Source organism: Corapipo altera, unplaced genomic scaffold (assembly GCF_003945725.1).
Source record: "Corapipo altera isolate COAL_440 unplaced genomic scaffold, ASM394572v1 49, whole genome shotgun sequence".
NCBI lineage: Eukaryota > Metazoa > Chordata > Aves > Passeriformes > Pipridae > Corapipo > Corapipo altera.
In genome coordinates this window covers 16923777-16941440 of record NW_020884879.1, presented here as the reverse complement: position 1 = coordinate 16941440, position 17664 = coordinate 16923777, and the positions used below count along the sequence as shown (strand labels likewise).

Sequence of the window (17664 nt, the reverse complement as noted above, 5' to 3'; positions counted from 1 at the left end):
CCTGTGGTGTATGATCACTGAACAAGAAAACATCACATGATGCAAACAGTTTTGTCTCTCATTTTTGCCTGCCAGTCACTTAACCTTTCTTTGGTAAGGAAACTGATAGAGGACCTGCAAAGAATTTGGCTCCCAGAACACCTGATCTGTTGTTTTAGAAAGCATTTCAACTGGAGTTTAAACTGAGTACCGCTAAGTAGTAAAAACAGATTGGACAAGAGACAAATGTTCACACTTAGACCAATGGCACTCTTAATAGCATTTACCAGTCAAGTGCTTTTACAAAAGTTCTTGCAAGAACACTGAAACATCTTGCATGGAGTATGGGGACACTGTGGGGGACACTGGAGGATTCAGAGCACTTTAAAACTAGAAAATGTGAAGCTGTGAGATGGTATGGCTAGAACAATAACAGGAAGAAGTGACAATCAGTTCTTGTTCCTTGGCTCAAATGCAACAGAGTTCATCTGGCTATTTGCACCAGACTACCAAAACACTTCCCTGACAAGACACACTTATCATCTTCTTGGGTGCGTTGCCTTCTGCGTGCTCCCAAGAAGAAGAGAAGATTGGTATTTGGATGGCAATAGGAAGAGATCCAAAGATCAACAAAGATAGCAATACATAGTAACTTCTTTTTCAGGAAAGTCTGAAAAATGATTACACGTTGGATGTTCATGTGGTAGGCGAGTGGGTAATAGCATCACTGAAAACCTCAGTAGAGACCTGTTGGTTCTAGGATAAAAATTAAGAAGGAGTTGGACTGGAATTAAATCTTTTGCTACTGACATTCTTCCTCGTTAAGTGTGAACAAGAAGTATTGTATATATGATTTATTATATCTCTTTTTTTACATAGTTTACTAAAATATGCCTTGTTTACTTACAGTTTTCGGCCCTTCTTCACCCTTTGCTGTGTTTGCATTTCTTGCTCAATCTGTGCTGGCTACTTTGAAAAAAGAAGACATATTGCATTTTTTTGCTTTTAAAATATTTTTTACATGATCAAAATATTAAGATTTATTTTCTATCCAAGTGATTCAAAAGCTATTTGAATGAAAAAGCCAGTCAGGTAAGCCCTGGATATTTTTACTAGTCTGAATGTATTTGCAATAGGGCTTCAAAAAGACAACTGGTTTTGTACTGGACTGTGGTTTAGAGATGAGTTTGAAGGAGTTAATTAAATAATTTGAAGGTAAACCTTGAAGGAAACAGAAGCTCAGTCAACATGTAGGGGAAGAGGTCTGCTTTTAAAAGAATTTGTTTTCCAAGGAATACAAATATGTTGCCAGGTGTTACCTGTTAGGAAATGACTCCAGAATCCAATTGTCAATTTGATTTATGAATGTTATAGGTAAAAATACAACTGTCTATACAGACTTTGGGTTATGTAATAGTGTGCTAAAAAGCTCTTCAAGTCAGTTGCTCTAGTATTAGATCAGATATCACCTCTCTAAAATGAATAATGTTTGAATTTTGAGACCAATTGTGAAGTGAGGACACAGTGCATTAGATTGCTGCGTTAGCACAGAGGCTCCTATGTTCTATACAATGTAGCATTAAAAGGCCTTTTGTGTTTTCATTTAAAAAAGTGTATTTCATATAAATTCTGTAGTGCAAAAACTTCCTACACCATGTTACATTCTTTACATTACACTGTATGCTTCCCCTGTAAACAGCTTTCCTGTAGGAACTTCCTTTGCAGTTTGTGCGATATATTATTGCCCCCATCCCACCCAGAGTTGAATTAATGTGACTATCACTCAAAAACTGTTCTAATTACTCTGTGAACATTTTTTAAATACGTGCATTTGGTTTCATCATTGAAAAGGAATTAAAACTTTGATTCACGATTCTGCATTTCATAAAAAATATAAAAATAGATTCATTGCAAAACTATCTCCCTGAACATTCTTTATTTTCCAGTGATACGAGGAATCAGACCCCTTTCAGGTGAACAGGGGAGTCACTTCTTCCTAAGACTCCTTATGTTGTTTTGAAATCACACAGCTGAAATTGGAGACTGACTCCAGAACTCAAACACATTCTCCCCTTACTGTGGTGAATGGGTAATATGTCTGAGATTTCTTGAAAGTTTTAGAAAACCAGAAAAATATACTTGCGTAATTTTGCATAATTTGCTGCATATCAATTCATGATGAATGAAATGTTCCTGGATTGCACTTCTTACATCTGCTGTACTGGATTGAAATCTAAGTCCAGTCCTGCAACTGCTCAAGTAGATGTTTTAATCAGGAATTATGCACGAGCTAGGTATCCAGAAATGGGATCCTGTACATGCAGTCAAGACTGGAAAAACTGTATGTCTAAAACTGTGCTTCTGGAAATAGTATTCAGCATAGTCAAAAGTATATAATGAAATTATTCAAAAGTACTTCCAAAGCTCAATCATTTTGCTTCCAAGATTTAAAAAAAAAAAAAAATCATCTGTTAATAAAGTGAATTGCATTTCTTTTGCTTCAAAATAAATGTGTTTCTCTGAAAACATTTAAAATACAGTGGCCAATAAGGGCCTGGTCTTTCATCTGATTTATATAGTTAAAACTCCTGTTGATTTTCATCAAGAGGGAGAGAGTTTTGCCATCCTCATTTATATTTCAGTCAGTCCCTTTTTCCACCAGACTCCCATTGGTTTGAGGGGAAATTCATCTGCACAAGGATTGAGGCCTTAATTTTACCACTTTCGAATTTTTAGTGATTTTAATAGGGCAGAATAAACTTTGCATAAAGTTCAGCTCAGAAGAGCTTAAGGAATCAAATCTGTTCCTGCAATATGATCCCTATGGCTGGACTCCTCCCTTTCCATCAAGTGGCACAGGTCCGAGGGGGCTTCTCCAAAGTGTAAGGGTCACGTGGGAGAAGAAGGACACAAACCTCAATCTTGCCAGAACACCATTATTGTCTTGAAAGATAATTTTCTGTGGATCCAGAGTATGGAACCAGGTCCCATTTGGTCTTAATTTGGACTTCAATAGTTCACTAGGATGTAAAGGCAGATTGAACAGGCCCATGTGATTTCATAAAACTGCACATAGAAAATACAAACCAACACTTCAGGCATATAAAAATTGACTGGCATTTGGTTTCAGTCACCAAAAATATCCAGGAACTAAAAAATAAATAGAGAAGATTAATGACTATAAAATATCAAGAGCTAAATTTTGGGACAGCGAGACACAACATGATTGAAAAATGTTACGCAGAATGCCATATAAATACACAAAACTGAATGCAGCAACAAGTTGCAATGAACTGCAACTAAAGAAAAAAAATTATTTTGAGAATTAATGACCAGATATTTTTTGAAAAACCCCCATTATATTCCCAGTTATTGACTGAAGAGACACTTCAATATTATCTTGTTACAGACATTAGAAAACTTATGGAAATATAGAAAATGGGTTTTTTTAACCAAATGATAGTGCTGTGCTCATTGTTGGGCCCAGTCACCAGGATCCTTATTTTGGGGCTCTTTAAACTTGCCTCTTTTCCATGGGGCTGGCTTGAGTGAGGTCTGTGACATCAGTCCAGCCATTTCAATCAAAGGGCAATGTTGCAAGAAAAATGATTGCTCCTTTGCATTAAATGCATTAGGTGCCTGGTTGCTACTTATTTAAGTGACAGAAAATGACAGATGAGTAAAAATTAACCTAGATCCACTATGGTAAGTAGAAGCCTGATGTTCCAAACCATCCATTGGTTGGTCTAAAGTGCTTTTAAGGCTTCCTAAGAAAAAAAAAGGGGAATATTTTGCAGGATGGGCTTTTTATTATTTTGGGAATTAAAGCAATCTATAAGTTTTTTTTATATTATAGCATAGGAAGCTAAGGATGCTGGATAAAATAAAAAATAGCTTTTTTTCAGATGGTGGTTAGATGGGTACTTTGTAATGAAGGATTTGGTTCAGCATCTTTCTTTTAAAAAGCTGGAGAAGTCAGAGAAACCAAAGATGCTTTGGTAGTTGTCAATGGAATGATTGACATTTCCCTTTATTTAAGTATAGCAGAAAGCCTATACTCCGATTTGGAACAACAATGGAAGGATGGGTTGAGGCAAAGTTGGTGAGTCAAGTGATATCTTCTGTCAGTTCAAATCACTGAACTCAAAACCACAGACAAACTTTGGGGTATGGAAGACCTGGGGCAAATCACATATACTTGAAGCCTGTTTTTCTTCAGCTATATGATTCATGACAACAAAAGGTACCACTTCCCCCTACAAAACTTGTCTCTTATGTCCTTACACCACAATGGCTTCAACAACATTGCCATTACTGAATTATGAGCACTGCATGTAAAACAAAAGGAAAGAGAGCTCAAAGACCATGTAGAAGCAAAAAGTGTTAAATCAAAGGAAAAAAAGTGAATGTGGAAAATATTTTTAATACCAAATTATATTCCAAGAGGTTGAAAACTTTTGTATATATCTGTATAGCCATTTGGCACTATTTATTGCCACAGAAATAACTATGGTGTGTAAATTTTAAAATGGAGCTTTTTCTTCAGTTATGAAATGTTGGCAGTTTTCTATAAAAATATCCAATGCTTCAAGTTCTGGTCATTAAATCTTTGCTTTTCCTTAGGATCATTAATTAAACTGACAAATGCAATAACTGAAGTTATGCAAATAAAAAAACTATCATGATTTACAGCACAGATAAACTAAAATACTGTAGTCATTAATTAACAGATATACTCATGAGCTTTTTAACAGAAAGCAAGATACGTGAGATGCTTTAAGTAGAAGTTGCAATTTTGCAACATAAGTCTGTACAAAACCTCCAGGCAGCACGCTGTGAAGGAAGTACCTGTGTCCCAGGAAATGCTTTTTCCATAAATCCTTTTTAACAGTAGCTGTACCCCCAACCCCCAACTATTTACAAATATATGCATTTTGCAAGCTCAAAGCACCTTGTTTCACATCTTTATGAATGCATGCATTGACATTTCATCCTTTCATGTGCAAATTCTAAAATTCATTATAACCAAGAAAAAAAATTAAAAGAGTTCAAAACCTGTCTACAATCGTAAGTGAAAGGATAAAAAATGTCAGATGTTGCAGAACACTGGCTCCTAACAGAGCTCTCTTTATTTTATTCACCATTCTTGAGTAATTTTTTCTGGTTTTTTTTCAGTTTGTTACAAAAAGCAGTCTTTTTTTTTTTTTAAATTAAACAGTATTTAAACTAAACAACTCTTCATGCCATGCAAAAATAACATTTTATGCACTTTTGTTGAGGCTTTCCATGTTTTAGTTCATAGGCATTACTAACAGTGTTTTAAGAAAAGGTATTTTTATTGCTTCTGCAACTAGTCACATGCTAGTTTCACGTGTGGGACAATAACCAGTTTCTCCTGGACTTGAATGAATTTCTGGGGCAAATAAATGGTTTTCCATTTTGTGACCTTCTTGGTTACTGTCTGGCTTTACCTCACCCACAGCATGGTAAATGTCTTGAGTACAGTTGTGGCTCATGCTTTTGGGTGAAGAGCTGACCTGTGGCTCCTCTGTTAAATTGTTGCCATCACTGCGTTTATCCCCACAGCAATTTGTCTTGATATCCTGTTGTTTTTCATGTTTCATACCATGTAACTCCATAAACTCTTCTTCTTCTCCAGTGTCTATTTCAGTGAAGCTCCTTCTCTCTTTTGAAGGGAAAGTGAAAATCTTTTGCTTGGGAAAGAGAGGGGATGATCTTTTAACAGGTCCCTGACAAAGTGCAGATGCATCAGCACCAAGTACAGGTCGTTCACCTTGTGGGGAATTTTCTTCTAGGAGAATGGTGCTGATGTGCTGGGGGGTGGCCTGTGTGAAGTCTGCTCCTGCTATCACTGGCAGTGGCCTCGCGGTGCTCGGTGGAGTTTGTGGAGCACCACCTCTATTGTCTTTAAAATTAACTTTAAGGGATCTAGATTTTAATGGGTTGCTACCTTTCAGGGAACTTTTGGGGCTTTCCATGGAAGTGTCAAAATGCAAATGACCATGTAAAACAGTTTGGGACCCACTGCCATCACTGATAACAGCTCTGTTGATTGGATTATAGTCAAAGGTGACGTCAGTTGGAGAAAATCCTCTGTCTTTTGCAAATGGTATAAACTGAGAACTCCTCAGTCTTTGGTTTTCTTCCAGGTTAACAGTATCAGCTGGAAATCTCATTTGCAAGTGAGAGCCAGGAAACAGAGAGAGGGGAGACCTCTCTGTTTCTGTGAAGTCAGTTGCACAACTGGCAAAACTGTCGATACTGGATGTGCTTCTCATGTCCGTTATGATGTCTGCAGGTCCAGTTGGTAACGGATCTCTCTGACCTGAAACTTCTTCCATTTCTATTTCCTCTTCATACATGGGTGGCTTTGCAGACTGGTCTTGGTAACCAGCATTAAGGTTAGGCTGAGACTGAGTTTTAGTAATTTCATTATACAACATCTCCAGTTTTTGGGCACTGAGGTGCTGAGGGCTGGAGGATGCTGCAGCATTGTTTAATTGCTCATGAGAGTCTTGTTGACTAATTTCTTGGTACTTGTTCTCATATGACTTGTTTGAGCTTGTTTCAGACATTGTCCTTCTGGCCCATTTCCACCGGCTTGGGGAGAGGTGGTTGTCATCAGATGTCTCCTTTGGACTGACTGCTTCTCCAAGCTTACCTGAATCTACTGCTACATCTATCATTTCCATACTGCGAGCAAAGGCATCTTTAAGATTCATGGAGACAATACTGCCATTTCTTTTAGCTCGCTCAAGTGCTTCTCTCCTCTTAATTGCCTTCTCCTGTCTTTTCTGCTCCTTATAAAACTCTGAGAAATTGTTCACAATAATTGGTATGGGCAGGGCTATGACCAGCACTCCAGCGATACAGCAAAGTCCTCCAACTATTTTACCTAATAAGGTCTTAGGATAAATGTCACCATATCCTACAGTAGTCATAGTGATTGTTGCCCACCAGAATGATGCAGGGATACTTGTAAATTTTGTAGCATCCTCGTCCTTTTCAGCAAAGAATACAAGACTCGAAAATATCATTATTCCCATGGCTAAAAATAATATCAACAAGCCTAATTCATTGTAACTCCGCCTGAGTGTAAAACCTAAAGACTGAAGGCCTGTTGAATGTCTGGCAAGCTTAAGAATCCTTAGGATCCTCATAATACGAAATATCTGAACCACACGTCTGACGTTTTGGAACTGCAGGACACTTTTATTGGACTCTGTGAGGAAAATGGTGACATAGTATGGCAAGATAGCCAGTAAGTCAATGACATTTAATGGGCCTTTGAAGAACTTCCACTTATTTGGTGAGGACAGAAAACGCAAAAGGTACTCCATGGTAAACCAAGCAATACACACAGCTTCAACGTGTGCTAGCTGAGGGTTGTCATTTGGCTGCCCAAATTCATCTATTTCTTGCAGCTCTGGCAATGTGTTAAGAGACAAAGCAATAGTGGACAGTACGATGAACAGAATGGATACAATGGCCAAAATCTGTAAAACAAAATAAACAATAGTTTGGTTAGACTGATAGAAATGTACTTGTCAGGGCTTGCTTAAATCCTTTTAAATGTGCATGTGTCAAATAAACACAGAATGGTGGAAGCTGCTTTGGCTGCTACATTTATTATTTTTTTTATTGTTTTGAATTTTGCACAGAGAGAAAACATTAGAATCATCTTAAACATGGTCAAAACCTGATTGCTTTACTGCCTGCAGTAAACCAATTCATTTCAGAAAGCAAGCCATGACTGGTCTTACCATTTTAAAATTACAGTAGGAGGTGATATTTATTATTGCATGTTACCAAGTGAATATATAGTTCCTGCTAATGTGATGAACATTATTAATTTTCTGCATTAATTGTCATTATGTAAAACTTTACACAGTGCAGAGAATTGATTGGGAATTACTGTGTTTAAGCTCTTAATTTAGTACTACATAGTGCACACCTTTCTAGACAAGCATAAATCTACGAGCTGGATAAACAAGAATCATTGTTCAGGAGACTAGTCCTGCCTAATTGTCATATCTAAAAAAATTTCAGATGCTACAAGAATTGAAGGCATTGGCCCTGAATTAGGTTGAGAGTAAGATCTTATAAAGCAAGTAGTATGAAGGAGAACTCAGTTTCTCATCATTATTAAAATGTATGTACAAAATTGCTTCCTAGAAATGATGTTTTGATTTGCCTAAGGATATGGGTTTTCTGATAAATTTTGTTACTTATTTTCATAGAATCATAGAATCCTAGAAACATAAAGGTCAGAAAACATCCCCAAAATCATCAAGTCCAACCTTTGACCAAACGCCACCATGCCACTAAGCACCATGCTAGTCATTTCTTGAACACATCAAGGGATGGTGATTCCCTAGGCATCCTGTTCCAATGCCTGACAACCCTTTCAGTGAAGAAATTCTTCCTGATGTCCAAGCTGAACCTGCCCTGGCACAGCTTGAGGCCATTTCCTCTTGTCCTGTCACTGGTTGCCTGGGAAAAGAGGCCAACCCTCTGCAAACCAAGGCCAACCTTGCTGCAAACTCCTTTCAGGTAGCTGTAGAGAGTGATGAGGTCTCCCCTGAGTCTCCCTTTCTCCAGGCTGAAAAACTCCAGCTCCCTCAGCCACTCCTCATAGCACTTGTGCTCCAGTCCCATCACCAGCTGTGTTGCCCTTCTCTGGACACACTCCACCACCTCAATGTATTTCTTGTAGTGAGGGGCCCAGAACAGGACACAGCACTTGAGGTGTGGCCTCACCAGTGCCGAGTACAGGGGGACAATCACTGCCCTCGTCCTTCTGGCCACACTATTTCTGATCCAAGTCATGATACCACTGGCCTTTTGACGACCTGGACACATTACTGGCTTGTGCTCAAATGGCTGCTAAGCAGCACTCCCACGTCCTTTTCCACTTGTCCACTTTCCAGCCACTGTTCCCCAAGCCTGTAGCACTACATGGGATTCTGGCCAAAGTGCAGGACCTGGCACTTGGCCTTGTTGAACCTCATACAGTTGGCTTCAGCCCATCAATCCAGCCTGTCCAGATCCCTCTGCAGAGCCTTTCTACCCTCCAGCAGATCAACACTCCCATCCAACATAGTGTTGACTGCAAACTTACTCAGGGAGCACTCGATCCCTACATCCAGATCATTGTTGAAGACATTAAACAGGACTGGACTCAATACTGAGCCTTGGGAAATCCCACTAGTGACAGGATGCCAGCTGGATGTAGTATCCTTCACCACCACTACCCAGGCCTGGACATCCAACTAGTTCTTAACCCAGCAAACAGTACACCTGTCCAAGCCACAGGCTGCCACCTTCTCCAGGAGAATGCTGTGGGAGGCAGTATCAAAGGTTTTATTGAAGTCCAGACAACATCCACAGCTTTTCCCTTATCCACTAGCCAGGTCACCTGGTCATAAAAGGAGATCAGGTTGGTCAAACAGGACTTGCCTTCCCTAAACCTCTACTGGCTGGGCCTGATCCCCTGGTTGTCCTGTACATGCCATGTGATCACACTCAAGATGATCTGTTCCATAACCTTCCTGGCACTGAGGTCAGGCTCACAGGCCTGTATTTCCCTGGATCATCCTTCTGACCCTTCTTGTAAATGGGTGTCACACTGGACAACTTCTAGCCATCTGTGACCTCCCCAGTTAACCAGGACTGATGATAAATGATGGAGAGTGGCTTGGCAAGTTCTTCAGCCAGTTCTCTCAGTGTTCTCAGGTGCATTCCATCTGGCCCTATAGACTTGTGAATGACTCAGCAGGTCACTGATTCCTCCTGGATTGCAGAGGGTTTATTCTTTTCCCTCTCCCTGTCTACCAGCTCAGGGGGCCAGTTGCCCTGAGGATAAATGGTCTTTCTATTGAAGACTGAGGCAAAGAAGACATTAAGTACATCAGCCTTCTCCTCATCCTCGGTGACAATGTTCCCTCCGGCATCCAATAAAGGATGGAGATTTTCCATATCCCTCTTTCTGTTGCTGATGTATTTATAAAAACACTTTTCATTATCTTTCACAGCAATGGCCAGACTGAGTTCTAGCTGAGCCTTCTCCTTTCTAATTTTATCTCTACATGGCCTAATGACATCTTTGTACTCTTTCTGACTTGTGTTCTTCTTCTTCCAAAGGTGTTATACTCTCTTTTTTTCCTGACTTCCTATGAAAGCTCACTGTTCAGCCAGGATGGTCTTCTTCCCTGCCAGCTTGTCTTTTGACACATAGGGAGGGCTTGCCCCTATGCCTTTAAGATTTCCTTCTAAAAGTATGTCCAGCCTTCCTGGACCCCATTGTTATTAAGAATGTTTCTGAACTCTCTGAACCAGTGTTCTGAACAGGCCAAAGTCTGCCCTCTGGAAGTCCAAGGCGGAGGTTTTGTTGACCCCTTTCCTTACTTTAAAGCTCAGTTGAAGCTCATTCATAAAAACATTTACTCTCATTTCTCAGAAATAGTACTGTTAAATCCACTTGGTGATGTTCCAAGAACACACTAAGTCTGACAAAATTGCTGGAACACTGAAGAAGACTGAAATGCAGCTAAGCAGAACGCAAGTATGAAGGGTGTATGCAGAGAAATTGGTCACAGTGGTGCTAATGGGTACAGAGATGGAAAGGCCACCCCACTGTAGCTTTGAGAAAAATATCAGTAAACTTTTTTTATCTATGGGTTACTAATCAAAGATTCAGTTCTTTAAGTACAAACTGAAATTGGTCATGGTGTGACGGTCTGTGTTTGGCATCATCTTGTACTTATATGCTAACTTCGGCCTTTTCCAGCTACTAATTGTACAGAACAGGTATCACCTTTAATATTCTGAATTATTCCAAACATATTTATTTGTATTTCTCCCTACCAGTGCTGATTCTCTCTCTCTCACTTTTTTTTTTTAACTATATTTATTGGAGAAATAAGATCTGTTAATTTCTCCTGCCAAGTGAGTTGTGGACCACCTGTCTTCATTCTTCATATAGCCCATTCAAGAAACATCCTTAGGTTAATCTATCCTATTTAGGACGGCTATACATCCCTTTAAAATTTCTGCTACCCATATCAGCAAAAGAAGACGATCTTAGTAAAGAATGAGGGCAATAACACTGCATACTTGGGCAGAGCTAATTAACAAAATTTGTGATGTCCTGTAGCTAGGACAGAAACAGACAAAGGGCAACACTATAAGAGAGCAATAACTGCCTTTCAAACTGTGAAAGGTGCCTGTATCAGATTTCACTGGAATAAAACTACAAGCTTAAATAATATACTAGTAAATAGTATACTAGGTTATCCACATCACCGAAATCACTGTGAAATAGCTAATGCAGTCTTGAATTCTCTAAAATACTCAATAACTTAATTATCTTTTCAGAATCCAAAGAACAAATGAACAAGACAGAGGTCTGAATTGTTGAGCTTGCAGTTTCTGCCAAGCTGATGGAGCCCCACTGGGGCTGGCATCAGAATGTAAATAACAGCACTGGAAAAAACTGTATAATACCAGGACCCAATTACTTGACATGCATTGTTCATTAAAAAAAGAAAACTGTAAGAACATATCTGCCCAATTGTCATCAAGCTGATTTTAATTAGGCATTTCACTCTGTCATGAGGAATTTACTTTATCCCTAAACGTTCACCAGCATACAAAAGATCCTAGAAAAGAGGTGAGTCAGTGAATGTGACATCACTAAAACTACATGCATTTTATAGGTCTTGAACACAAAACTTTCCTGTTCAGAGTTGCCACCCAGGGTGTTTTATTGAAAACAACCATCTATATGTTTGTTCCAGCCATTCATTCACATGCTTGTAACACACAAGCCTGAAGTCTGCCAGCTATTTAAAAAAAAAAAAAGCAGTATATTCCAGTCTATCAAGCCTGGAATTTTTAGTGTTTTATCCGTTTCATCTATAAGCATGAGTCTGTTCTTGGTGAAAAAAAATTACAGCAAAGTACAGTAGTTTGGTTTCTTCTAATGTAAGAATCTAAAACTTTTATTTGTCTGAGACACTGTTATGTATTTAAAGTTATGCATCATTCCACATAGAATATGTTTTAATTATTGCAATTCATTAGATTTCACAACACATTAGGCATAAAAATGCCGAGAGAATACCAGGAAGAGCAAGAAAAACTATGAGAAAAAGAAGAAGAAAAAAAGGAACTCCCTATTCTACTATCTACAAAGAAGACTTTGCAGATAGTACTATGCTGGTAAATTATCATAGAACAGACGTATCTTACATTAACAGAAGTACAGAGTTTATAAGAAAGACCTGTAGCAATCTGCTAGGCTGGCTATGCTGAAGAGTAAAAAACCACTGCTGACTGAATCTTTCCCAGGAAAATTTACTGTTTTCTAGGTATATTTCTGGAACTGTATTCTAGACTGAAATAACTGGAAAATTTGTGTACTCCAGGTATTAAACTATGACCAGTTCTTGGCATACTATTTTTAACCTGCATTTCAGAATATAAACAATACTCTGTTAAATGACAGATTTTGGTAGTTTATGTTATTTAGTTAGCACATAAAAATCCAGCTTTTATTAAACTTTAAAAGGATTTCCTTATAAATGGCAAAATGTTTCTAAAAACATGGATTAATATTTAAGATTTAAATTCCTTTCTTATGGGCTGGATATGAGGCATTTGAACCTGCTGTTGATGCAATGAATAGTAAAATATTCCTTAAATTAATGATGCAGTCTTAACAGAGTCCTCCAGATGCCGTTGTTTCTGATTTCTAGGGGGCAAGGACTGATATCATTCTCCCAAAAATATTGTGGTTTCCCAGTATTAAATTGCCACTAAAATGTGGCTTTTTTCCTGTGTACCCATTTCATTGCTCATTATTGCCAGCAGTGTGAGGAATTCCTCATAAAATGGGCATACAACTGAGGCAGAAAACAAAGGTGTAATGGAACAGCCTTCAAATTGCTCCTTGCTGTTCTGCAACAACTGATATGATATATGAAAAAGCTTCTGACATAATTGATATGACACTGTTATTGTTATATACAGCAGTGAAAAAGTATGTATTAGGTTCACATTGAAATATAGCTGCTCAGAGGAAGTCTAGTTGAGCCCTACCTAAGAGCCAGTACAGTAAAATTGATTAATATAGGTTACAATCTGGAACCAGGTAAGATTGTATTAGCAATGGTGTTTCTTTAGTCTTTTTGTTCCAGGGTCAGATCTAGCATAGGATCTAGACCATTTAAATAACAGACAGCAGTATAGTCTCATTACTTTTCAAAGTTTTAGCTTCCATAGGCACCGAAATTCATCAGGCTGTTACATGTTCTTATCTTTCTGCATTTAGATGTATGATACTGTCTTCAAATAAAGTGCTCTGGCAGTATCTTTAGTTCTCCCTTTATAAAATCTCAGAAAAAAACCTGTAATTGTTCAGCTTTTTAAAGATTTCTGGAGCACTCTATCAGCTTTCTTGGGCAATTAGCTATATAATTTCAGAAGCATCTGCTCTTGGGAAAGAGTTGTCTTGATCTAGATTTGGACAGCTGGAGCTGGTCTAGGTTCTTCAGATCAACCTGAGAGCTACCAAGTGCTGTAGCCTGCAGGCTGTGCTGTATCTTGCATGAAAGTGTTCTTAGCTTATAGCACAGAGCTCCCAGCATCAGCCAGGCAATCCGCTGACTCATAGCCACACTGGCAAGAGCAGAGGGTCAGATCATGGATGTTTTCATTTCTCTGAGGGAGTAAGCCCATGAAAGTGGAAGATATATTGGTAGGCTTGATGAGAAGTTAATAGAAAACAGTTTACATCAGCAGCATCCTTTCCTGTCAGGTGCCTTCAGCTCGTGATATTGAGTTTGCAACTGAATGGAACAGAAAGTTTTGCTCAGTAGAAGCTCTGTCTTGTACATCTGCCTACATTTGTGTGCGTTCTGTTCTTGACATCTGGGACTAATCAAATGAGATGCTCATCGGAGCAGCAAAGACAACACTACAAATTGAGCTGCCTTCCAGCTATAAGTATTATCAAATGAGGAATTTCAAGATTAGTCAGGATATCAGTCTGTAGATATTCAGGAGAAGGGGCCATTTTAATTTCCTTCAGTGATGCAAAGGAGAGGCACATTTGTATAAACTGCGTAAGTGCAAAGATATTTACCAACTAATAACAGCACTCATCAGTACAGTACCATGGCTCTGCCTTCAGCAGCCGACACTGCTGTTCCTTACTAGACACTACAGAACAAGGTCAGGACACAGCATCTCTGTCCCTTGTCTCTTCATGGTCTCCCATAATTTTTGTCCCTGGGACTTCCCAGTTACAAGCATCACCTGACCCACAATTCTACAGAGCTTTGCAGAGAGGACTGTACTCAGCTCACACCTGCACTTCTGCACTCAAAACATCTGCTGATGTGTCACAGATCACATCATGAACAGTCTGACAGATTTAGAAATCTTACTTTGAATCTAAGGTTTCAACAGACCACATTGAAAAAGTTCAACAAAAAGACATTTTGCTACTGATAACAGGGTATTGCCCTCGCTGGCTCATACTAATTTTTAACATAAGGTACTTGGCCAGAAGACACAAAAAAGAAGACAAACAGGGACAAACCCTACTTGGATTTGCTCCGAACTGGAACACAATGGAGTTATGGCAAGCCTTAAGCATAACAATTCTAGCAAATCTTAATAGTCCTGCAACACCAAAAATTATCTAAGAATAGATGTTTATGTTTGCAAATGCTCCTTGTCTTAAGCCATGGAAAAGTTCATTTCCAGTTACTAAAATTAGACCTAGGTAACAATTTAAAGTTATCCTGAAACTGTTACTCGGAAATAAATAAGACGTTGGTCTTCAGTTGAATCAGATACTCTGACCTCTGCCTCCACTTTGTCATTATTAGAGCTGAGTCAGTACTTGCAAGAGTGAAGACAGAATTTCATGATAAAGTAAGAAAGAAGTTTATATCATTCTGTCACAAAGTTTCAAAACAGACATCCTGTGTAGTTATCTTACAGAGCCTGCAAATACTTATTATAAGTGGAAAACTCCCACTGTCTGTGCACATCTGCCCTTTCAGAGTGCAACTTTCATCTCTTCTTACCTCTCTTAGAATAACCTTTAATTGCAGACTGCTGGCACAGGTCTAATAGTTCCATATATAATAGAGTGTTTAATTTTTGAAAAATAAGAGAGGGGAATAACAGAATAACATAAATTTATTTCATCTTACAGCTCTATCATAGTTGCCCTTTCAGGAACATATCTGATAATGGCTCTGAAGGTATGTCTCAATCACTGAACAGCTTCTCTCTGCTACTCTTGATTTCCCTCCTTGATGACGTTATTTAGAATTCTGACCTTTCGTTTTCCACTTTTTCCTAGATCATTATTATTAATATCGTTAAGGACTCAGTTTGAATGCTCTTCATTGCTCTTTCAGGGGTATTAATTAAGCCTGACATTAACCTTCATATATGAAGGTTAAGCTCTTAGTGTTGTATTTATCTGGCACCTAAACAATACAGTCTTTTTGTCTCTTTGCATTATCATGACTGCCACTTTAAAAGCTTAGTTTTGAAGCTCATTTAGGAGGTTTTTATTGAAGATTTCATGACTAGTTCCATAAACACTCCTATCTTCCACTTTGTGCTGACCTTCTCATTCCATAGACTAATATTTGCCTTAGAAGACCTAGAATCTCAGAGGGGATAGATCTGCCTAGGAAAAGATCCTTTGTTCTTTGAGATTAGCGAGTATACTTCTGGTTTAAATTAACAGTAATAAAATGCATCTCTCCTGCATTCTGTTACAGGTAAATTACTGGGTTTTGTATTTATGCTATTAGGATAACAGTAATGGAATACAAACCGTCCTGCATTCTGTGGCAGGCCAACTGTGTTTACTTAATGACTTGATTATTGCTTTAGGGAAGGATGACCTTGGGGTTTGTACCACCTAGAATTTCAGCATAAGAATTTAATAAAATGTAGCTTTGAGAATTGGATTATGGCTGAATATGGAGGTGGTTTGGTATAAGGCAGTCCTTAGTGGGTAATATGGAAAATGAGAACTCTGGGAGTGACTGAGTCTGTGAATCTGAACACAGGAACCATTAAAGTCTCTCAGAACATTAGTGGCACATTAGCTACATAGCAGAAAACTAAGTACAACACTGCAAAAATTTGCAGGATGTATTTAATAAATACTGTGACCAAAAAGTGGTCTTGGAGACCAGAGAAATTGCACTATGAACAAGTAATAGGCAATGGATTGCAAGTGTGACTATTAGCTTGATTTTTAGCACAGCCCTGAAGAGACCTGCTGTAATTAGTTATGGGCAAAAGTTGAGGAAAATACTGGGGGCATCTATTAGATTGGTGAAGATGGGAGACCTTAAATAGTTGGAGATGAAGACAGTCTTCATAGTTTGGGAAGAGGTATATGTATTCAATTCAGCATCAGTGGAGACAACCCTGAATGCCAAATTAGCACAAAGCTAATGGGCATTACTTTGTTTCTGTTTTAACAGATTAAAACCCATATCAAGTCAGCTATAATATTTTTTATTGTTGTTGAACAGCAAAAGGCTATCTCAGCTGGAGACATGAAATCAATTACTTAATGATAAATAACAAACTGTCCCCTAGGACTTAATGTAGAAGAAACAGCAGGTCCAGAGTAAATGTAAGTGAATGGGAATTGCTTTATTTTTTTCACTAGGAATTAAATAAGCCCATGACTGTCTGTCATATCATTGGCAGAAGTGGAGCAGGTACCCGCTTGAAATTAGCATGTGACTAGTTTAATCAATTAAATAATTTAATGTAATGTATCTTACAGTGAAAATAAAACGTATATAAACTAATGCTTTCTTTGCTCTATAACAAAAAGACAGATTTAAATCTCCCTTACAGATGAACACAAATAATTAACATCAAGAGTAATGTTAAAGGCTTTATTTACATATAGCTTTTTGACCACGTAAAGATTATTTTTAAATGGAACAATTGTATGTAAGAAACTCAGCTATATTTATCAAAAATGAATGAGATGTCTTTATTAAAGTCTTTACCTGCCCTCATTCAGAAGTTTTCTAAACTTTTGGCACGTTTCCTACATTTAGGTTGTGTTTTGTACTAGCTGTATAATTTTGGGGCAGTAAAAGCTGTGTATTATTACTCAGCTGAATGTACTAGAATCTTCAAAATTTACACTGAAGTCATGACAAGGAGCTTGCAGTTTCCTTTGCATAGCAGACCGTACGCAAGATCTGTTCTGCGCTACTCGCAAGCACAAAAACATTGGCTGCGTTACAGGAATTCCATTTTCACTAAAACCCCACCCACAACAAAACAGCCCAGCCTCTAAGCCGAAACGAGGAAGTCGTCTCCAGCAGCAACTCGTCTGACTGCCGGAGGCCGAGGGAGCGGGGTTGGGAGCGGGGCGATGGGAGCGGGCGAGGCGGGAGCTGTCCGCCGGCGCGGTGCTGAACGCGGGCCCAAGGCAAAGCGGATGCGGCAGGGCGCTATCGACATTCACTGTAAACCCCTTTTATTCTGTCACATTAAATACACGAAAGTATGGAAAGCATACAATCTGTAAAGATAACTCTGGAGAAATAAAGATAACTCTGGCATAATATTCGTTTCTCAGAAAAAATACCATTG

General features: G+C 38.6%; 1 protein-coding gene across 1 annotated transcript in view; it reads right to left on the bottom strand.

Moving 5' to 3' along the window:
- Window positions 1-5152: 5152 nt before the first annotated feature.
- The window catches only part of KCNB2 (potassium voltage-gated channel subfamily B member 2), a 189135-nt gene continuing 176623 nt past the window's right edge, over window positions 5153-17664 (bottom strand). Inside the window, exon 3 of the mRNA XM_027638949.1 lies at window positions 5153-7496. Within this exon, the coding sequence (XP_027494750.1) occupies window positions 5334-7496 (2163 nt within the window). The 3' untranslated portion in view covers window positions 5153-5333. The remainder of the gene's footprint in view (window positions 7497-17664) is intronic.